An 18,488-nucleotide genomic window follows, 5' to 3' on the forward strand; every position below is an offset into this window, starting at 1 on the left:
ATACAGTGAGGAGGTGATGGAGACCCTTTGGCTTTGAATTCTTATGAAAATAAAGCATTATTATTTAAATCACGAATTTAGCTTCAGATTCCTTGTGCTGCTTACAATGCCTTGTGTTCAATACATGTTTTAGAAACAGATTACTTTAAATGCAAAGATTTTTCCCAACCGAAGATAAAAGCAATCATTGTCTTATTTTTTTGTAGGTTAGTCCCCTGCTCTTATCCTAAGCTCCTAGAACAGTTCCTGGCACAAAGTAGGCACTCAGGGAGTCCCGTTTGAATGACTGAGAGAATGCATAATAAGCTAGGCTGTTCCCAGTGACTTTGGGTAGTCTCTAAAAACACTGAATGCCACACACGCAGATATTAGGTAAATATTTCTTTATTAAATGATTAATTCCATAAATAAATTCTTTTCACTGAATATAAAATTAAAATCATTTACAAATTATTCCAGTATTACATTTCCCTTCCCTCCCCAAAAGCTACATTTTGATAAATAAAAACATTCAGTCTTAAAACACCTGATTTCTGTTTGCAGTTTAGAGTGCAGATAGCTGCCTCTCACAGACACTCACGGAGTGTCACCTTCGGGAGGGGACGGAAGCCCCTCCCATTTTACTTCTGTCAAAAGATGAAGGTTTTAACTGATCAACTAACTTTTTTTTTTTTTTAAACAATTGTAGAACCGAAAGGAAAAACGCCTAGAGAGAAATATGCTTACCAAATAATTTACAAACAGAAAACAGAACGTCATCAACACCACAAGCTCCAAAATGAAGCAGTAACATGTGCTCCAATATTACGAAGCGAAGTATTCTCCAATTGTGGCTGCATTAGTGTCCATCTGCACCAGCACACCTAGCAGTTTCAAAATACCTTAATACTACTCACGAATGAGCAATGCATCCCTTCTACAATGAGTCCCTCACCCCCACCGCCCCCACCCAGAGCTCCTGATCCTGGCACTCTTCTTCCCCCCTCCCTCCCCCCCCTCCCAGTTGTTCAGTTTCACCCTCGTGCTGGAAACCCAGGTAGCAATTAGTCCCTAAATTTGTGGATGTCATTGAACAGCCTGTAGAAGGGGAACGCCGCCTCGTTGGCGTGCGGGCAGTTGTAGTTGCACTTGCAGGACTGGATCATCATGACGTTCTTGGAGAACGTCTCCCCGTCTTCGCAGCGGAAGCGCATCTTGACGGTGCGGGTCTGCTGCGGGGTGCAGCACCGACCGTCCACGCACGAGCCGCAGTACTTGGGCCGGTACTTCTTCACGCTCGAACATCCAGCGTAAGTAAACTTGACCGGCTCGGGGGATTTCTTGGTCTTGCTGCATTTCTTGCCCTTCTGGAAGGAAGAGGAAAGGAGGGGAGTTAGGGACTGTGCTGCTTCCCTTTCTCGGAAGAGAGCCCCACATCTGGCCCCGGGGCCCCGGGAGCTCACCTTCAGGCTGCTGTACACCTGCTGCCCGCAAGGCCGCACCTCGCAGATCCGGGTCTCCTTCACCAGGCGGCATTCAAGGTTGTCATTGGTAACTCGGGTGGAGATCCCCGTCCCACACGTCTTTGAGCACTGGGACCACGAAGTTGTTTGAACGATGCATTTCTGGCCGTGTAAAGGGTTGTACAGGATTCGAGGCTCCGTTCCAAAAACTAGAGACAGACAAGAGGGCACGTTTTTCAGAGAGGCAGACTGACCCAAGCACCTTCAGGTGCTCATTTCTACCAGGCTTCAAGCCAGGTGTGTTATCTCAGTACATCTTTCGGGCTCGGGCTAGACTTACCTGGGAGGCGCTTCAGGGAGCCACCTTTTCCAACCGCGATTAATTCGTTGTTCCTGGTTAGCTCCACCTCCGAGGCATCGAATGCCAGCCCCTTGCCCAGGAGGCCATCCCCGTCGTCCAGGGGGTCCTTGGCATCATCGTCGTCACAGACCCACTCCTCACAGCACTGGCCGGTAACTTTGACCAGCCGGGGGTTGGGACAGCCCAAGTTGGGGAGCGAGAGCTCTTGGGGACACAGAGGAATGCAGCCCACGGCGCCGTCGATACATGTGCACTGGTGTTTACAGTTGGGCTGGAAACTTTCCCCATTCTGGTAGATTCGGGAGTTGTATTCACAGGGTCTGCCCTCTGACTGAGCTGCAAAGAGCACCAGAAAAGGGAAAAGAGGATCAAGTTCAGATTCCCAACCATGGCCTGAAACGCATACATATTTTTCTGCTCTTAAATTCAATTTATGGTAAAGTTCCCTACAATTCCTCGGGGACTCCAGACCAGAACAATAAGTTAGTCAGGAATCACTTTTCCGTATGCGCTTTTCGTTGGGCCCAGACACACTGAATTGCATTCCAGACTGCTGAAATCATGTGCCTTTCTGCCAAGCTACCAACAACAAAGCATCACCATACATGGTCTCAAAATTACTAAACTTCTGGACTACGAGGACTATTATTTTTTTTAAAGGGGCCAAACCGCAAGCATCTTACCTCTGCAGATCCCCTTCAGAGCGGTGGAACTGGCGCCGAAATTGCATTCCAGCCCCTTGGTGTGGTCGCAGGGCTGCATTTTGCTGCAGTCCTCGTTGAGCTGCTTGGCGCAGACCTTACAGCAGCCGCAGCCGTCCCGGACCAGCCCGACTCCCGGGGCGCACTTGGGCGCCTCCTGCGGGCAGTGGCAGGCGGCGGGGCAGGTGGAGAGCGCCTGGAGGGGGAGAAGGCACGCGTGAGCCTCGGCGCGCTTCGCCGGGGAGCGCAGGCCAGGGAGGGGGCTGGAGGAGGTGCTCCGACCCCGTCCGCCCCGGGTCCCGATCCTGTCCAGCCCCGCCGCTCCGGGCCGCGGCGTCCGCCAAGCAGGCCCCCGACGCGTCTCCAGGGCCGGGGGTGGGGGTGGGGAGTTGAAAGAAAGAGCTAACCCGAGACGCCCCCGAACTTTCCAGTTTATAGGTTTTTTTCCTCTGGCCGCGGGCAATCTGGGGGAAAGGCCTGCGAGGGCGGATGGGGAGGCGGAGGCCAAAAGCACTCACCAGCCTGGCCAGGTGGAGCAGGGTGACGGCGAGGGCGAGCGTCCTGGCGGCGCGGGAGCTCATCGTGGCGCGCAGGGGGAGTCCGGGCGAGCGCCGACGCAGGGCCGCCAGCCCACGGGAGCGCAGGGTCGCGGACGGGCCGGTGGGTCCGGGAGGCGGGCCGGGCTCCGGGGCGGCGGGGCCGCTGGCAGCAGGGCGAGGGCCGGGGAGGCGAGCGGGCTGCCGGCGTCCTGCTCCTGAGGTCCTGCCCGGGGAGGCGCGAAGGGCGCGGGGGCTGCTCGGGGGCGCTCTCGCTCGCGGTCTGCCCGAGCGCCCGGAGCCCGCCCTTTATACGGGCCGGCCGCGGCGCCGCGTGTTGCAGTGACGTCGGCTCTGTCTGCGAGTTCCAGAATTCTCAAACATCTCAGGAATGCTGGTTGGCGCGGGCTGCTGCCAAGCGCCTCCCCTGGCTCCGTTGCACCCTTTTTTTTTTTTTTTTTTTTGGGTCCTGGACCCGTCAAGAAAACAATCTTCCGTTTTTTCCACTTTTCAATAACTCCTTCTATTGGGGAGGGCTCTTCCTGGCGCGGTGGCGCTCAAGGTGGTGGAAGGGGCGCAGGGGGAGGGGGGCGCGCGGCGGCGGGGGGGGGTGGGGGGCGAGGTCCGTACTCCGCCGGCCCGGGGAGGGTGGGAGGACCTGGGAGGGAGGAACAAAACCGGTTTTGTTTGGTGATGCCGAGTTGACCGGGCAGCCTCGGAAGCCCTCGCCCGGGAAGGCGGCGAGCTGTTTGCTTGTTTACCGAGAAGGTGAGAGTCAAGTCACCTACGGAGGGGCGAGTGTGTGCGAGAGCCAGGACTGTTTGTGGGTTCCGTGGACGCACGTTCGAATCGAGTCCCGAAGCCTGGGCATGGTGTTTATTAGCCGAGTTAAGTGTATTGCAAATTAATACCCGCAGTGGCATTTATGAATGAGAAGGGGGGGGAGTCCACTTCCCCCACTGTCTGGCAGATTCCCAGGCAGAGGTCTTCCCCCTTCCGCCCCCCCCTCCCTTTTCTGGTCTGTCGTACTTGTTTGTTTTTGGAGGTTCCCACTGTAGTTCCAGCCCACTGCCTGGGTTGGAAGTCCGAGAGGAAACGCACGCAGGGAGTTCTCCGGGAGGCTGCCTTCGACTTCCTCGCGGAGGCGGAGGCCGGGCCAGCCCTTCAGCCTCCCTCCCGGGCCGGCGGGCGGCGTTGCCGACTGAGCAAGCAGCCCGCCCAGAGCCCCGGGGACCACGTTGCGGGGATGTGTCCTGAGATCATCACCTGTGTAGACCGCGATGCCAAACCGGATTCCAGCCCCGTTGTGCCCAGTGGTGTCTACAAAGCTAAAGGTTTTGTGGGGTTCTCACCACGTTTCCCTGGGGCCACTCAGAAGCCTCCCAATTTCAAATGAATTGCGATGCTTCTCTAGTCAAGTACAAAGGATGAGGATGGGGATCTAATGTTCTGTAATAAAACAACAGAATATAAGATCCCATTCTACCTTGAACGCACTCAGTAGAAGAACCTCCCCTCCCCACCACACACACACAACAATTTGCTTTAACAGCATCAATATCGTTACTGTGATTGATAAATCTCCCGTCAACGTTTCAAAAACCATCTCCTTGTGCAATTTTAAATAAAAACATACACAAGTAATTATGCGGATCTTTCTTTTATATGCACTCTAGAACTCTTTGTCCTTTTTAAAGTGGAGGGCTGCTCTGTCTTCACAATCTAGCAGTCTTGCTTAAGTGCTCCAGTGCCAACTTTTCTGTGAATGACTCTGATAATCACGATGAGAAGCTATTGCGATGAAAACATCCTCCAGTAAAGAGAACTGTGGCTGGAAAAGAGTTAAGTTTCATTCATTCGAAAGTGCCCTTTCATAAGTCTAAGAGGCTTTTGCTAGTTGGGAGTAGGATCTCTAAGGCTTTGTTGGAGGGGGTTTAGGGTGCGGGGCTTACTTTTCAAGACTATGGCTTGTCAGGTGTTATGCAAATTAAGCGAGGAAAATCTGGGCCCTACTTCTTACTCGAGACAGTCCATCCATTATTATTTGGAAAACGTCCCCCCCCCCCCCCCCGCATTAAAGCTTCATTATTGTCTTAATGAAGTGACTGGGGATGGGGGTGAGTAGGCGCAGTACAGGGTGGGAGGAGGTCGTGGGCAGAGAATGGAGAGGAGTGTTCCTGGCTTCTGTTGTGGAGTCTTTTCTATTTGACTTCATGGTTGTAAGTATTTCCAGATGGTGAATCAGACACCAGACGTAACAATATTTCCATATTTGGGTATAGCAGTAGCCTGCGTTTTTAACATTTTTCTGCCTCTGTTATCCAACCACAAAGCATTCTTGACAGCTTCAAATGTTGTTAAATATAGACTTAACTTCTGTTCCCAGAGCAGGAAATTCTTTGGAATTCCTTGTTTTTCACGCAATCTGTCTATCATGATTTAAAATAAAATCGTAGTGGATGATCCAACTGGCCGGTGTATATACCTTGCTCTTTTATTGAGGGGGGCGGGAGATACGCAAAGAGATTCAGTCTGCCACACAGCTTTGAAACACAGGCCATTCCAGAGATTCCTTTAAAAATCAGATTAAAGTTTTCTAACAAGGGTGTGTGGGTTTGTTTCTGGGCTTCAGTTGGATCTTGGAGGATGAGTTGGTCCCAGAGAAGAAACTTAGAGAACCTTACCATCAGCTGCCCATTTAAAGCAGGGAGTATACTAGGGGGGGGGGGGGGAGCGGGGGAAGGGTTGGGGAGCCGGAGCACACAGGGCCAGGAGGTAGGGGAGAGGGAGAGACTGGAGCAACCTATGTGCACAGCCTTTCCATATACTATGTCCTGGGGCGCCTGCTAGTAGTAAACGACGGCATCAGCCGAGAGGAAGAGCAGCTCCTCACGTCCCGCTTAAGGATGGTCCCGAAACCCCAGATGTCCCGTCGCCTCCTCGCCTCCTCCTCCTCCGCTGAGAGCCGCAGATCAGTTCACGTTGACAGATTAGAGGGGAAATGTGCCAGAGTTTATGGGTAAGTGTCTCGGATGCTAATTCTGCATGGCTCTTCTGCTCTTTCTCCTCGCTGCCCCCCTGCGCGGACGCCCCGCGAGGGAAGGACGGGCCCGCCTTGCTTGCTTGGGCTGCAAGGCACCGAGGAGGGGCCGCCTGTCTCCGGCAGCTCCTAGCTGGGAGCTGGGGGACGGGGACATCTCTCACCCGCTCCTGCCGGGGAAGTTCAGGTCAGCCAGAGGGGCTCACTGTCGGGCGGCAACTGAGGATAATCATCACCCTAGGGCTCCAGGTTCCCAGCCCTAGACCAGTGGTCCTCCAACTTAGGCGTGTCTCGGAATCACCTGGAGGTCTGATTAAAAGATTGATCGCTGGGCCCAGCCCCGGGATTTCTGATTAGCTACATTTCGAACAAGCCCCGAGGTGCTGCTGCTGCTGCTGGTCGGGGAATCACAGCCTGAGAGCCTCGGACGGTGGGGTGCCTCTGGTAGCTGTGTGTAAGCGCGTGCAAGCGCCCCCAGACTCAGGCACTCGCCTGCGCCCCCGGGCCCACCACCTCGCTGTTTAGAGCCCCTTTAACGAACGGAGCAATTTATGGGGACGGGGAAAGGTCAGCTTGGAGGGGGCGCCCCCGCGCCATCCTTCCTCTCCACCCCGCTGTGCACCCCCCCCGCCCCCGTGGAGGGCCCGCAGGGAGAGCCCGAGGTCCCCGGGCTGGCGGCGGCGGCGGCGGGGGGCCGGCCCCGGGGAGGGCCTCGCGGCCCTGGGGACCCTGCGGGGGCGGGGCCGGGGCGGGCCGGGGGCGGGGCCCTGCGCGCTCCGGGGCCGCCGGCCGCCCTCCGCCCCCTGCCGGCCGCCGGGTCCGCGCGCCCGAAGCCTCGGCGGCGGGCAGGACTCGGGGTTTCCGGCGGCGCGCGCCGCAGGACGTTTCCAGCCCCGGCCCATATTTGGAGAAAGTCTTTGAGGACTCCGTCACCCGGCCCCCGGAGCTGGCCCTGCGACCTCGCCGCCGCCGCCGCCGCCGCTGGGGGCCCGGGCCTCGAGCGCGCCCGCCCCGCCCCGCCCCGGCCGCACCCCCGCGAGGGCCCAGGCCCACCCCGCGCCGCGTGGGAGGCGGGCGCGGAGGGCGCCGCGGCCGGATTAGGTCACTTTTCCCGTCCGCCCCCCACTGTTGACTCGTCCTCCCGGCGGGGCAGCGAGGTGCCGCGCTGCCAGACTGCGGGGTACGCCCAGGCGCCGGGGTGCGTGTCGGAGGGGGCGGCTGCTGCCACTCGGAGCCCACCCGGGAGCTGGGACGTGCAGCGGGCTCTGGGGAGAAGTCCCCAAGGGCTGGGTCCTTCCATCCCTGCAGGGAGGGAGCCCGGAGCTCGCCCTGGTCTCCCACGGCCCCTGGGCCTCCTTCTCATCACCGAGCTCCAGGCGGGCGCAGACACCCCCCCCCCCCCCCCATAGGAAGCCCCAGCCCTGCCATCCCCAGCCTCCAGCTTTCGCTAAGCTGCTCGTCCTCCCTGGAACGTGTATCCTTCACCCGGAACTTGGGAAAGGAGACCAGTAGGTAGCAGAGCAGCAGCAGCCCTTTTCAGGGCCAAATAGCTTGCCATTCTCTCCTCCTAAGAGGAGAAGCAAACGCTTACACCTGTCCATGTCAGGCAGCGTTTAGAATGCCTGCTGGATGTTGACTCCTTTAATTCTCCAATCCCCCCCACCCCCGACTAAGGCAGATCTTCTTGTTGACACGGTTTTCTATCTAAATGAAGAAGTGGAGGCCCAGAAGCGGCTGGCCCAAAGACACCCACCTAGGAGGTAGAATTGGACCCAGGCGTCTTGGTTCCAACAAGCCTTGTACTTCAACATTGTCCATACTGCCTCTTCCCCATCTCTTCATTCAGGCCTGTCTCCTTCTCCTAGAATTTTACCTTTATTTAACTCTATCACAGCCCAGCCAGATGTTCCAGGATAAACGTACCAGATAAAGAAATAGTTGATATGTCCACTGAAGCTGTGCCGACCTCTGAGAAATTGCCTGATGCACCAGCTCTTCCGGAGCAGGGGGGAAGGGATGTTGCATTTGAACAGGAAAAGGCTTCATGCAAGTAAGTTTATATAGTGGGCTTTTAAGCACCTGGGCAGGCCGGTGGAGAAGATATCCAGGACCTTTGGGGTCCTTCTGATACCTCGCAAGCCACACTGATCAAGGAGTCTCAGTATCTGACATAAGGCTTGAGCCGGTAGGAATTGCATTTGTCACAGAGATAGAGTTTTCAAGGTCACTTGGTTGATAGTTTATCAGTTTGAGCGTTCCTTATGGATTGAATATGCTATTAGCCTGATTTTTCCACTAGACATTATGAATATGATTATGTATCTAAGGGCAAATTGTTTATCCCCTTCAAACCCAGGATTTATACAGAGCTCATGGTGTGTCATGGCCCTGTGGTAGGCGGTAGTGACATTAGAAGGAGGGCTTCAACACTGACCTTCCCCCCCCCGAGGACTCGGCAGTCTGTTGCTAAAGTGGGTACAAAGTGCTGTGTGGACGCTTCTCTGCCTGGGGAGTGAGGGTGGAAATACTCTGAGTCTGAAAGGATGAGCAAGAATCTGATACAAGAGAAGACTTTGGAGACAGAGAACAGAGCCTTGACCATGCATGACGAGGATGCACCTGGTGTATCTGGACCATGGGATTCATTTGGGGAACTAGCAAGAGAAGTTAGCTCAGCCATCTGTCGTGACACTGGGATGCTGGCAGTGGTGAGCCATGTGAGGTTTTGCCTTGATTTCCTCATCTCTAAGATAATGGGGTTGCCCCAGCTCAGGGTAACATGCACTGAAGGGCTCACCGGGGTCAGCCAAGCAACAAAATGCTGTTGCAAGGATTCATGGTGGCTGACACCCGGCCTCAGCATTGGGGAATCGTGGTGACAGCGGGCACCAGCCCTGGAGGTTGGAGAGGTTGATAGGTGAAAAAGGACCAGTGTTTGCCTGTTTTCTCATTTTTTTAAAGGCTACCAAAGATGTGGATTTTTCTGTGAAGTCCTTTAATTTTTTAAATGTTGGCTATTAATTAAAACAATGTTAAAATGCCATCTAAGTTAACCCTAGGAAAATCAAAGAAGGCGGTGTTTGGGGGCTGCCAACGATCTCTGGCCTGAATAACTCTAGAACCTATCCTGCTCTAGCATTCTCTTACTCCCAACCACTCACAAAATATCAGGTGATAGCACCCTGGGTTCCCTTTAAGTGTCAAGTTGACTAGACTTTCACTTGCTTAGGAATCAGGGCTGCCACTTAACTGAGTTGTGGGAATTCATACTTTATAAACAAAACTGGAATGTGTCTTTTTCTTATTTGCCACTTTACTCACTCCCAGACACTACTGAGTTTCCTTCTTCCTTCTCCCTCTGAATTTATGTTATAAGCAGCTGGCATTGCCTTGGCAGCATGATAGGAAACGCTATTTTTTAGGGCATCTGTAACCAAGGGAACTATATCTGTTTACTTCTTCCACCTGGCCTCTGTCCACAGGAAGCCAGGCACTTCTAACCCCCTTACCTTACAGAACTTATTATTGATGATAACACAGAAATATTTCATTGGAACAGACTGGAAGGCACCTCTCCAACTCCACCCTGCAATCCATCTTCTACACATGATTAAGCAATATGATATATATTAATTATAAGTCACTATCAAATGGCTCCAAATTCAAACAATTAAGAATTAAACTTCTCCTCTTGCGTTTTATTAACAAAGCTCCCTGTCTCTTAGTTGCCCACTTAAAATCACACACACCACATTCAGGATTTAGAAAAGATTTGATTTGGGCACAGTACTTGAGCACACAGACAGATCCTACAGAAAAATTGAAGCAATTTATTATTGCCAGCTTTTTGCCGGTTCAAGGACTAACTGCAAAGGAGGATTCCGGCTAATGGCCTGATTATGTGAAATAGGACATAAGACATGTTTAATGCTCAGCAGGATGCTTGGGACATAGTAAGTGCCTAATAAATTCCAATTACTGCTACTGCTAAACCCCATCATTACCTTCACTTTTACTACAATTAGCATAGAATGAGCTAGCTTCATTCTCCAGAGAATATTCTGTATTCTTTGGACTAGCTGAACTCAAGTTATAAATGGTACATAGATGAAATGATTTTTTAAAAGTTCCATGCAGCCCAGTTCTCTGGCTTGCACTGGAGCCCCCATGACCATGTAAGAAGGCACTTGAGCTTTGCCTCATGGAATTGCAGATTGGCCTATAGGCAGTGGTGAGCCATGTGACATTATGCCTTGATTTCCTCATCTATAGAAGCTAATGGGGTTGCCCCAGCTCAGGGGTCATGCACTCAAGTGCCCCAGGGACCAGGCAGGTACAAAACACCATGCCTGAGGAGTATTGGCAGCTAACTCTTGGCCTCAGCATATGGGAGCCATGGGGATAGTTCTATCTGTGGGGCCTGGGTTTTGCCTGCCAAAGACTAGGGAGTTAGCATATGTAGATGGGTTAGTGATTTTTTTTTTTTCAAGTAGGATAACTTTTATGATTTCATCATCATAGAGTTGGGCCAGGTTTCTTTTCTTTTCTTTTCTTTTCTTTTCTTTTCTTTTCTTTTCTTTTCTTTCTTTTCTCTTCTTTTCTTTCTTTTCTTTTACATTTTTTTAAAATTTAAATTCAATCTGCCAACATATAGTATAACATCCAGTGCTCATCCCATCAAGGGCCCTTCTCAGTGCTAGGTTAGTGATTTTATCTAATGTATATGCCCTTGTTGGTTATAGTATTCCATTTTATGTCCCTTTAAATGATGAGAAAGCTGAGGCTTAGCTAGCCAAAGTCAGTAAGTGGTGCAAGGGCACACAGCCCTTAAGGGAGAGCAGAATGTCTGTCTCCAAAGGCTATTCTTTTGAGGGGGAACATGGGATTTGCCCTCCATGAAGTCCGCCTTAAAGTTTAGAAACGTGTCCTCAACTTCTTGACCTTCCCTTAACAACTGACTGTGGGTGTTACTTGAACATATTTCTTAACGTGTCTTGGAGTAATTTGGTTGTCATAATCATGGGCCCCACCTTCTTCATAGGAGTCTGGTAATGAATGAGTTAAACAATAAAAGAGGGCTCCCTCCACGAGGAGACCCTTGCCTAAGCTTGCTCCTATTTCCTCTGAAGAAAGAGAGATGTGTCAGAACAAAGGAGGAGCTCAGAGATTGAGAGATACTTCTACTGTAACTTAGTCATCACCATCTACTTAGTTACTTGAGGCACTGAGCAGCCACCTCCCACAACCGTGGGTCACCCTCACAACAGTTACTAAGCACGGAGCCCTGCAGGCACCCGCCTCGAACACCCTGTGTCTCTGAGACTTGCAGACTTGCACAAGTGTCTCTCAGCTCTGGATGTGAGGGTGGGGGTAGGGTGCCCAAGGTTCTGACAATAAGTAAAAAGCAAAGAGCACTTTGAGTCTAGACCCAGGTGTTTCTTTTAAATTTTGTACCCCCTTTCCTTTGAGTAACTTTTAGCTCTCCAAAGGGGGGAGGGACATAAAACCCTGTTTTTAAACAGCCAATCTTTCTTTTTTGGAGTTATTTCTAGCTTTTTTTTCCTTTCTTTTAAAATTGACATACAGGTGACATACAGCATTATATTCGTTTCGGGTATACAACATATACAATATATACTTGTATATTGGGAAATGATCGTCACAGTATGTCTAGTTAACACCGATCACCACACATAATTACAATTCTTTTTTTCATGTGAGGTGAACTTTGAAGATCTACTCTCCTAGCAACTTTGAAATATACAATGTGGTATTATTAAGTATAGTCACCATGCTATGTGTGACATCCCTAGGATTTACTTATTTTATAACTGGAGGCTTGTGCCTTTTACCACCTAAACAATCAATTCTTTATTTTTTGTTAAAGATTTTATTCATTTGAAGACAGGCAGACAGACATTTGAAGAGAAACAGAGAGAGAGCATGAGTTGGTGGGGGGCAGGCATTACCAGACTCCTTCGTTACCAGACTCCTGCTCAGCCTATGTTGGGCTGATCTGAGGACCCTGAGATCATGACCTAGCAGAAGGCAGACACTTACCCATCTGAGCCACCCAGGCCCCCCCTAAACAGTCAATTCTTAATGGACAAAGATAATATGCGTTCAATGCTTGAATTTCTGAGATTCTGGGAAAGGCTCCTAGGGAATTATAAAGCACAGAATATATACTGAAGCATTGCAGATCCAGAAGCTTGGTAATTCAGGTCAATCTGATAAATACGGTGTGTATGCCAGGCCTTGTGCTAGGTGGCAACACAAAGAGGAATAATATCTAGACTTTGCCATCAAGGCTCTCACAGCCTGGGGAAGATGTAGTTGTTCGTGCAGATAATACAATACGGTGACTTATGCTCTACATGAAGTGCAACCAAATTGCTTTGGGAGTACAGATGAGGGACATCTAATTTAGAGTCCCACCATTTAAAGATGTGAGGACTTGTTCAGTTTGTAAGTTTGGATGGCTGGGAGGGCTCAGGCACAGTTATGCACAGGCACTAACACACACATTCCCTTTGAAGCTGGTAATTGCAGAAAACATGTGCATCTTCTTGAGACATTAGGAAAAACACCTAAAAGTGAGAATTTTAAGATGAACCTCTCAAAATGCATTGATTACAGACAAGAGCAGCCCTTTGGGTGCTGGTGGAAATTCTCTATCACTATGGATCCTTCTTTCTGAGAAGGGAGGGAAAGGAACTGACATTTACAGGGCACTTGACAGGAACCAGATGCCTTAAGGGTTATCTCATGTAATGTTCAAGAAAATCCTCTAAGATGAACATTTTGACATCTTTCTTTTTTATTTATTTATTTATTTATTTATTTATTTATTTATTTATTTATTTATTTATGATAGGCACACAGTGAGAGAGAGAGAGAGGCAGAGACACAGGCAGAGGGAGAAGCAGGCTCCATGCTCCGGGAGCCCGACATGGGATTCGATCCCGGATATCCAGGACCGCGCCCTGGGCCAAAAGCAGGCGCCAAACCGCTGCGCCACCCAGGGATCCCTTGACATCTTTCTAAGCTTGAGAAGTGGGGGATTCAGAGAAGTTAAGCAACTTGCCCAAGACCAGGCAGTTAGAATGGGACCAAACAAGGATTCTAATCCAGTTCTGATTCCAAAGCCTGTGCCCTTTCTCCATTTCTGCTGCACTGTCCTGACTCCCTGAGTTTCCAGTCCCTTTATGAGTGTTTGCTCTTTTTTCTGTTTTCTTGTATTGCTACCGTCCCACCTTTATAGAGCCAGCCTTTTCTTTTTTCTTAGCATTTTTGGATTTATTGATGTTGAAGTCTTTGAACCACTGGTGAGTCTGGCTTCTAAAAGGAGGCACAGACTGAAGTAAATGGGGTCATTACCATCTTGTCGACATCATCACCACATCATTATAATCCGAGAGCAAGCATGGTGACATTAATCTCCACTTACATTTGCCCCCTTGCTGGGCACTGTATAGAATAATTTAGATGTGTGTGACTTCTGTTACCTAAGGACAGATGACAAGCTCCAGCGGATGTAGAGTTTAATGAGAAATAACGAAGCAAGTATTATTTGGGGATTCTGTGTTTGAAAGATAGAAGGAAAGTACAGTCAGAGCCTGCACTAGAGCGCTGCACAGTCTCTATAAAGGCAAGGTGGTAACAATAAAAGATAACAGAAAAAGAGCAAATATAGAGAGTGGAGACTCAGAAGGAAGGAAGCTAGGTGACTATATGAAGAGGGTATTGGTCCAGTGCACTGAGGCACGTGCACATTCATGTGCTCCTGTGTTGGGGAAGGTAAGGATGGAGGGTTGGAGTGAGAAGATCATAGTGAATTATGACATTCCCATGGATTCATTTCCTTTTCTTGTTATCATAATTGATCTGGATTTCACTCATCTTTCTTTTCTCTGGGCTTTCACCACTTTCTTGGTCATCATTCTGCTATTTTGAATAGAGAAATCCTTCCCTCTTAGGCCAGGAAAGGTAACCAGAAAGGGCCTACTTTCATAGCTGGGCCATCTATTTTCAAGGGCTTGCAACCCTAAAAGCTGGAGCCACAGAATGAGACAGGGGTAAGGGAAGGGTAGGAAGGGGAGCAAACTCAGGGAAGCCTTCTGAAGTGGCATAAACTGAGGATTGAGACAATTTCCACTTGAAGTCACCTCTCCACTTATGAGTCATTAACCATCTGGAACCAAGCGCAGTTAATTTAGCACCACGTTGGAAAGCTTATAACGTGAACTGCATTCCAGGGCCCGGGCATCCAGGTTTTAATCCTTTGTAAACGCCTCTCTTTTGGAACACAATTTGGTGTCAGTACATAGGAACTAAGAATTGTGCCAACTGGTGAGTCATCGCTCTCTGCTTTCTTCCAGAGCACTGTGGGAAAAGGATGGGCAGACTGGTTCAGATAAAACCCAGTCCCACCCAAACTCTCACTGAAAGCTGGAAACAAATCCATTTTTTAAGTGTTTTTAAAATCTAATTGAACTCAGAAAAGCGATAATAAGCCTCTGTTCTTTGATTTCAACTTGGATCTGAAGACTTGTTTTGTTTTTCTAAGTCTCTAGGCTATCACACTGAGTTTTAACCCTTTAGTTTGTGCTTGCCTTTTAAAGAATATTTAATAAGTGATCGCACTGTGCTAGGTTTTGGGGATACAAAGCTATGGTCCCTGACTTTGAGGGCCACACAGGCGAGAGCAGCGAGAGCATGCGTAAATAATATGTGCGTAAATACCGTGTAATAAATCCCTTCATAAAGGTACACCATCTTTTCTGGATCTCTGTCTGAACAGGGACCCATACTAAGGGTGAGGTTCTCTCATTGCACTGGACGGTGTTGCTCTTGGAACTTCCAGTACTTCCTCTGCAAACTTGGAAGAACCAAGCAATGTTTTTCTCTGCTTGAATTTAATGGACTCTGCTTATGATATAGTATCAGCAGAAACCTTGGGAGTCCTCTGACAACCTCTCATTAGTAAGGGGTTGGATATTTTTATCTTGAATGCCTTTCTACTTCCCTTTGATAAGTTATCCAGGTGTTTATAGCCTTTTGGGTAAACTTATGTCTTCTGGTGTTCTAATGATAACTAGCGGATATGTGAATTATATTTTTGGCCTTAGCTGAAATGGTGCCTGGTGAATTCTCAAGAATTCTGTTATATAGTTTTAAAGGTGAACCCAGTTATGTGAAGCTTTTTTTCCTAGGCGGTTGACCACAGTGGGAGTGGGCAAGAAGGGAGAGCATAGTAAGAGGACTGTACGCCAGGATTCTATTACATTGGTGGCATTTTAGAGAATTGTTTAATTTGATTCTACCATTGTTTGTGGTGTGCCGTCTGGTGTTATTTCCTTTCCTCTATTTACTTTGGCTTTAGTTTTCTCTTATTTGTCAAGTTTCTTAATGTGGAAGCTGAAGTTACTGATTTAAGATTTTCTTTCTATTATAAGCATTTGAGGCTATACATTTCTGTAATCTGGACTTCAACCGTATCCCGCAAATTTTGATATGTTGCTTTTATTTTCATTCAGTTCAAAGGACTTTCTAATTTCCTTTATGGGGATCCCTGGGTTGCTCAGTGGTTTGGCACCTGCCTTTGGCCCAGGGCGTGATCCTGGAGTCCCGGGATCGAATCCCACGTCGGGTTCCCTCATGGAGCCTGCTTTTCCCTCTGCCTGTGCCTCTGCCTCTCTCTCTCTCTCTCTCTCTCTATCATGAATAAATAAATAAATCTTTAAAAAAATAATTTCCTTTATGATTTCTTTTTCACTTCTGAGTTATTTAAATGTGGGTTATTTAGGATCCAGCTATTTGGATAGTTTTCAAGTATCATTCTATAATTTCTAGTTTGGTTTAATTGTGGTCAGAAAATCAACTGTATGACTGGAAATCTTTTAAATTTATCGAGATTTGTTTTATGGCCCAGAATATGGTCTATCTTGAAAAGAATACTTATGCTGTTGTGGTAGAGTGTTCTGTAAATGTTATTTAGGTTAAGTTGTCTGATAGTGATGTTCAAGTATTCTATATTCCCACTGATGTTTGTCTACCTATTCTTTGGATAATTAAAAGAGGAAGATTGAAACCTCCAACTGCAGTTATGGACTTGTCTATTTTTCCTTTTAGTTCTGTCAGTTTTTTGCTTGATATATTTTAAGCATGTTATTAAGTGCATAAACATTTAGCTTTGCTAAATACTCTTGATAAATTGACCCCTCTCTAGTTATGAAATGACTTTCTGTGATAGTTAATTTTATGTGTCAACTTGACTAACTCATGGAATATCCGGATATTTAGTCAAACATTATTCTGAGTATGTCTGTGAGGGTGTTTTTGATTAAGATCAACATTTGAATTGGTAAACAGAGTAAAGTGGATTGCTCTCCCCAGGGTGGTGGGGGGGGGGGGCGGTTCCCTCCAATCAGCTGAAGACCTAAATAGGACCAAAGACTGAGTAAGAAGAAATTCCTCCTACCTGAGTGCCTTTGAGCTGGGAACATCAGTTTTTGTCCTGTTTTGGACTGGAATTGAAACATCTGCACTTCCTGGGTCTTGAGCCTGCTGGCCTTAGGATTGGAACTGCACCATCAGCTCTCCTGGATCTCCAGCTTGCTAGCTGCCGATCTTGGGATGTGTCAGCCTCCATACTCCTAGGAACCAATTTCTTTTTTTTTTAAGGATGGGAGGGGCAGAGGGAGAGAGAGGGGGAGAGAGAGAGAATCTTAAGCAGGCTCCACACATAGCACAGAGCTCGATCTCACAACCCTGAGATCCTGACCTAAGCTGAAACCAAGATTTGTATGTGTAACCAACGGAGCCACCAGGTGCCCCTAAACTGTGTGTGTGTGTGTGTGTGTGTGTGTGTGTGTGTGTATCTCATATTGGTTCTGTCTTTTTGGAGAGCTCTAGTACATTCTCTTTAGAGAATACTATTAGGGGGTAATACTCTTCACTCTGAAATCTGCCAACTCTAGCTTTCTTTTGATTAGTGTCAGCATGTTGTATTTTTTCATCTCTTATTTTTAATCTATGTGTGTGTTTAATCTGTGTGTGTGTGTTTCTTGTTTTGCTTGTTTATCCAAAGTAACAGCCTCTGTCTTCTAATTAAGCTGTTTAGACCATTCATACTTAGTGTGATTATTGATACAATTAAGATTAATTTCCCACCTTGCTGTTTTTCATTTGTCCTCCCACCTATTCTTTATCCCTTTTCTCGACTTTTCTTCCTTTTTCAGACAGAATTTTTTTTTATAATCTTTTTTACTCCTTTTATTGGCATATGGGCTAAAACTCTCTGTTGTTTTATTTCCTGGTTGCTTCAGGGCTGACAGTATACATTTTAAATTTATCAGAGACTGCCTTCAAGTGATGTTATACTGTTTCACATACAGTATAAGTACCTTATGGCAGTGTGACACTACTTCTCCCTGAAGCTTTCCTTTTACTGTTTCTTGTGCAGGTGTGCTGGTGATAAATTGTCTCAGCTTTTGTGTATCTAAAAAAGAATTTGTCTCATTTTCTTTTTTTAACTTTTTAGTTTTGAAATAATGTAGACTCTAGAAAGTTGCAAAAAAAAATATTAGAGTCAGTCCCATGAACCTTTCACTGACATTTCTCCAGTGATGGTATTTTATAACTGTAGTACGATAAAACCGGGAAATTCACATGAGTACAGTACTGTTGACTAGACTACTGACCTTATTCAGTTTTTATCCGTTGTTTCCTGTACTTGTTTGTGTTTTTTACCTCCATATTTAAAATTATTTTTCCTGGATATTGGACTTCTATGTTGCCAATCTTTTCTTTCATTAAAAGATGTCTCCCTGCTCTGACTTGTGTTGTTTCTGATGAGATGTCTTAGGACATTCTTATCTTTATTCTTCCCTATGTATCAATGCTGTGGCTGCTTTTAAGAGTTTCCTCTTTATCACCAGTTTTAAGCAATTTGATTATGATGTGCCTTGTGCAGTTTTTTTTTTTTTAAATGTTTCTTGTGCTTGGGATTATTGGATCTATAGGTTTATAATTTTCATCAAGTTTGGAAAAATTTTTCAGCCTTATTTCCTCAAATATGTTTTGGTCTCACATCACACTCCCTCTCTGCATTTAGGAGACTCCATAGTAGGTCACTTGAAGTTTTTAGCAAGTTACTGGACTCTATTTTACTTTTAGTCTTTCTTTTCCTCTATGTGTTTTAGCCTGGATAATTTTTAATGCTATATCTCAAGTTCATTAATCTTTTATGACAGGCATATAATCTGCCATTAATCACATTTATTGTATTTTTTTACATTTATTATATTTTTCATCTCAGATATTCTATTTTCAACTCAAGAAACTTGATTTGGGTCTTTAAAATATCTCCAGGTAGCTACACAGCAGAGTTCATCTTTTTATGAC

The 18,488-nt window shown here is 47.6% G+C and overlaps 1 protein-coding gene across 2 annotated transcripts; it reads right to left on the reverse strand.

Moving 5' to 3' along the window:
• Window positions 1-366: 366 nt before the first annotated feature.
• On the reverse strand, window positions 367-3,181 carry CCN1 (cellular communication network factor 1). Of its 2 annotated transcripts, none has more exons than XM_038538916.1 (5): window positions 3,023-3,181; window positions 2,487-2,700; window positions 1,783-2,139; window positions 1,443-1,651; window positions 367-1,343 (listed from the first exon to the last, which is right to left on the reverse strand). In XM_038538916.1, the coding sequence occupies exons 1-5, from the start codon at window positions 3,083-3,085 to the stop codon at window positions 1,044-1,046; spliced, it is 1,143 nt and encodes a 380-aa protein (XP_038394844.1). In that variant the 5' UTR covers window positions 3,086-3,181; the 3' UTR covers window positions 367-1,043. The 2 variants fall into 2 exon arrangements, with proteins under 2 accessions (XP_038394844.1, XP_038394843.1); XM_038538915.1 differs by having other exon boundaries at window positions 367-1,346; window positions 3,023-3,180.
• Between the last annotated feature and the right edge of the window lie 15,307 nt (window positions 3,182-18,488).

This window comes from Canis lupus, chromosome 6 (assembly GCF_011100685.1).
Source record: "Canis lupus familiaris isolate Mischka breed German Shepherd chromosome 6, alternate assembly UU_Cfam_GSD_1.0, whole genome shotgun sequence".
NCBI classification, from domain to species: Eukaryota; Metazoa; Chordata; class Mammalia; order Carnivora; family Canidae; genus Canis; species Canis lupus.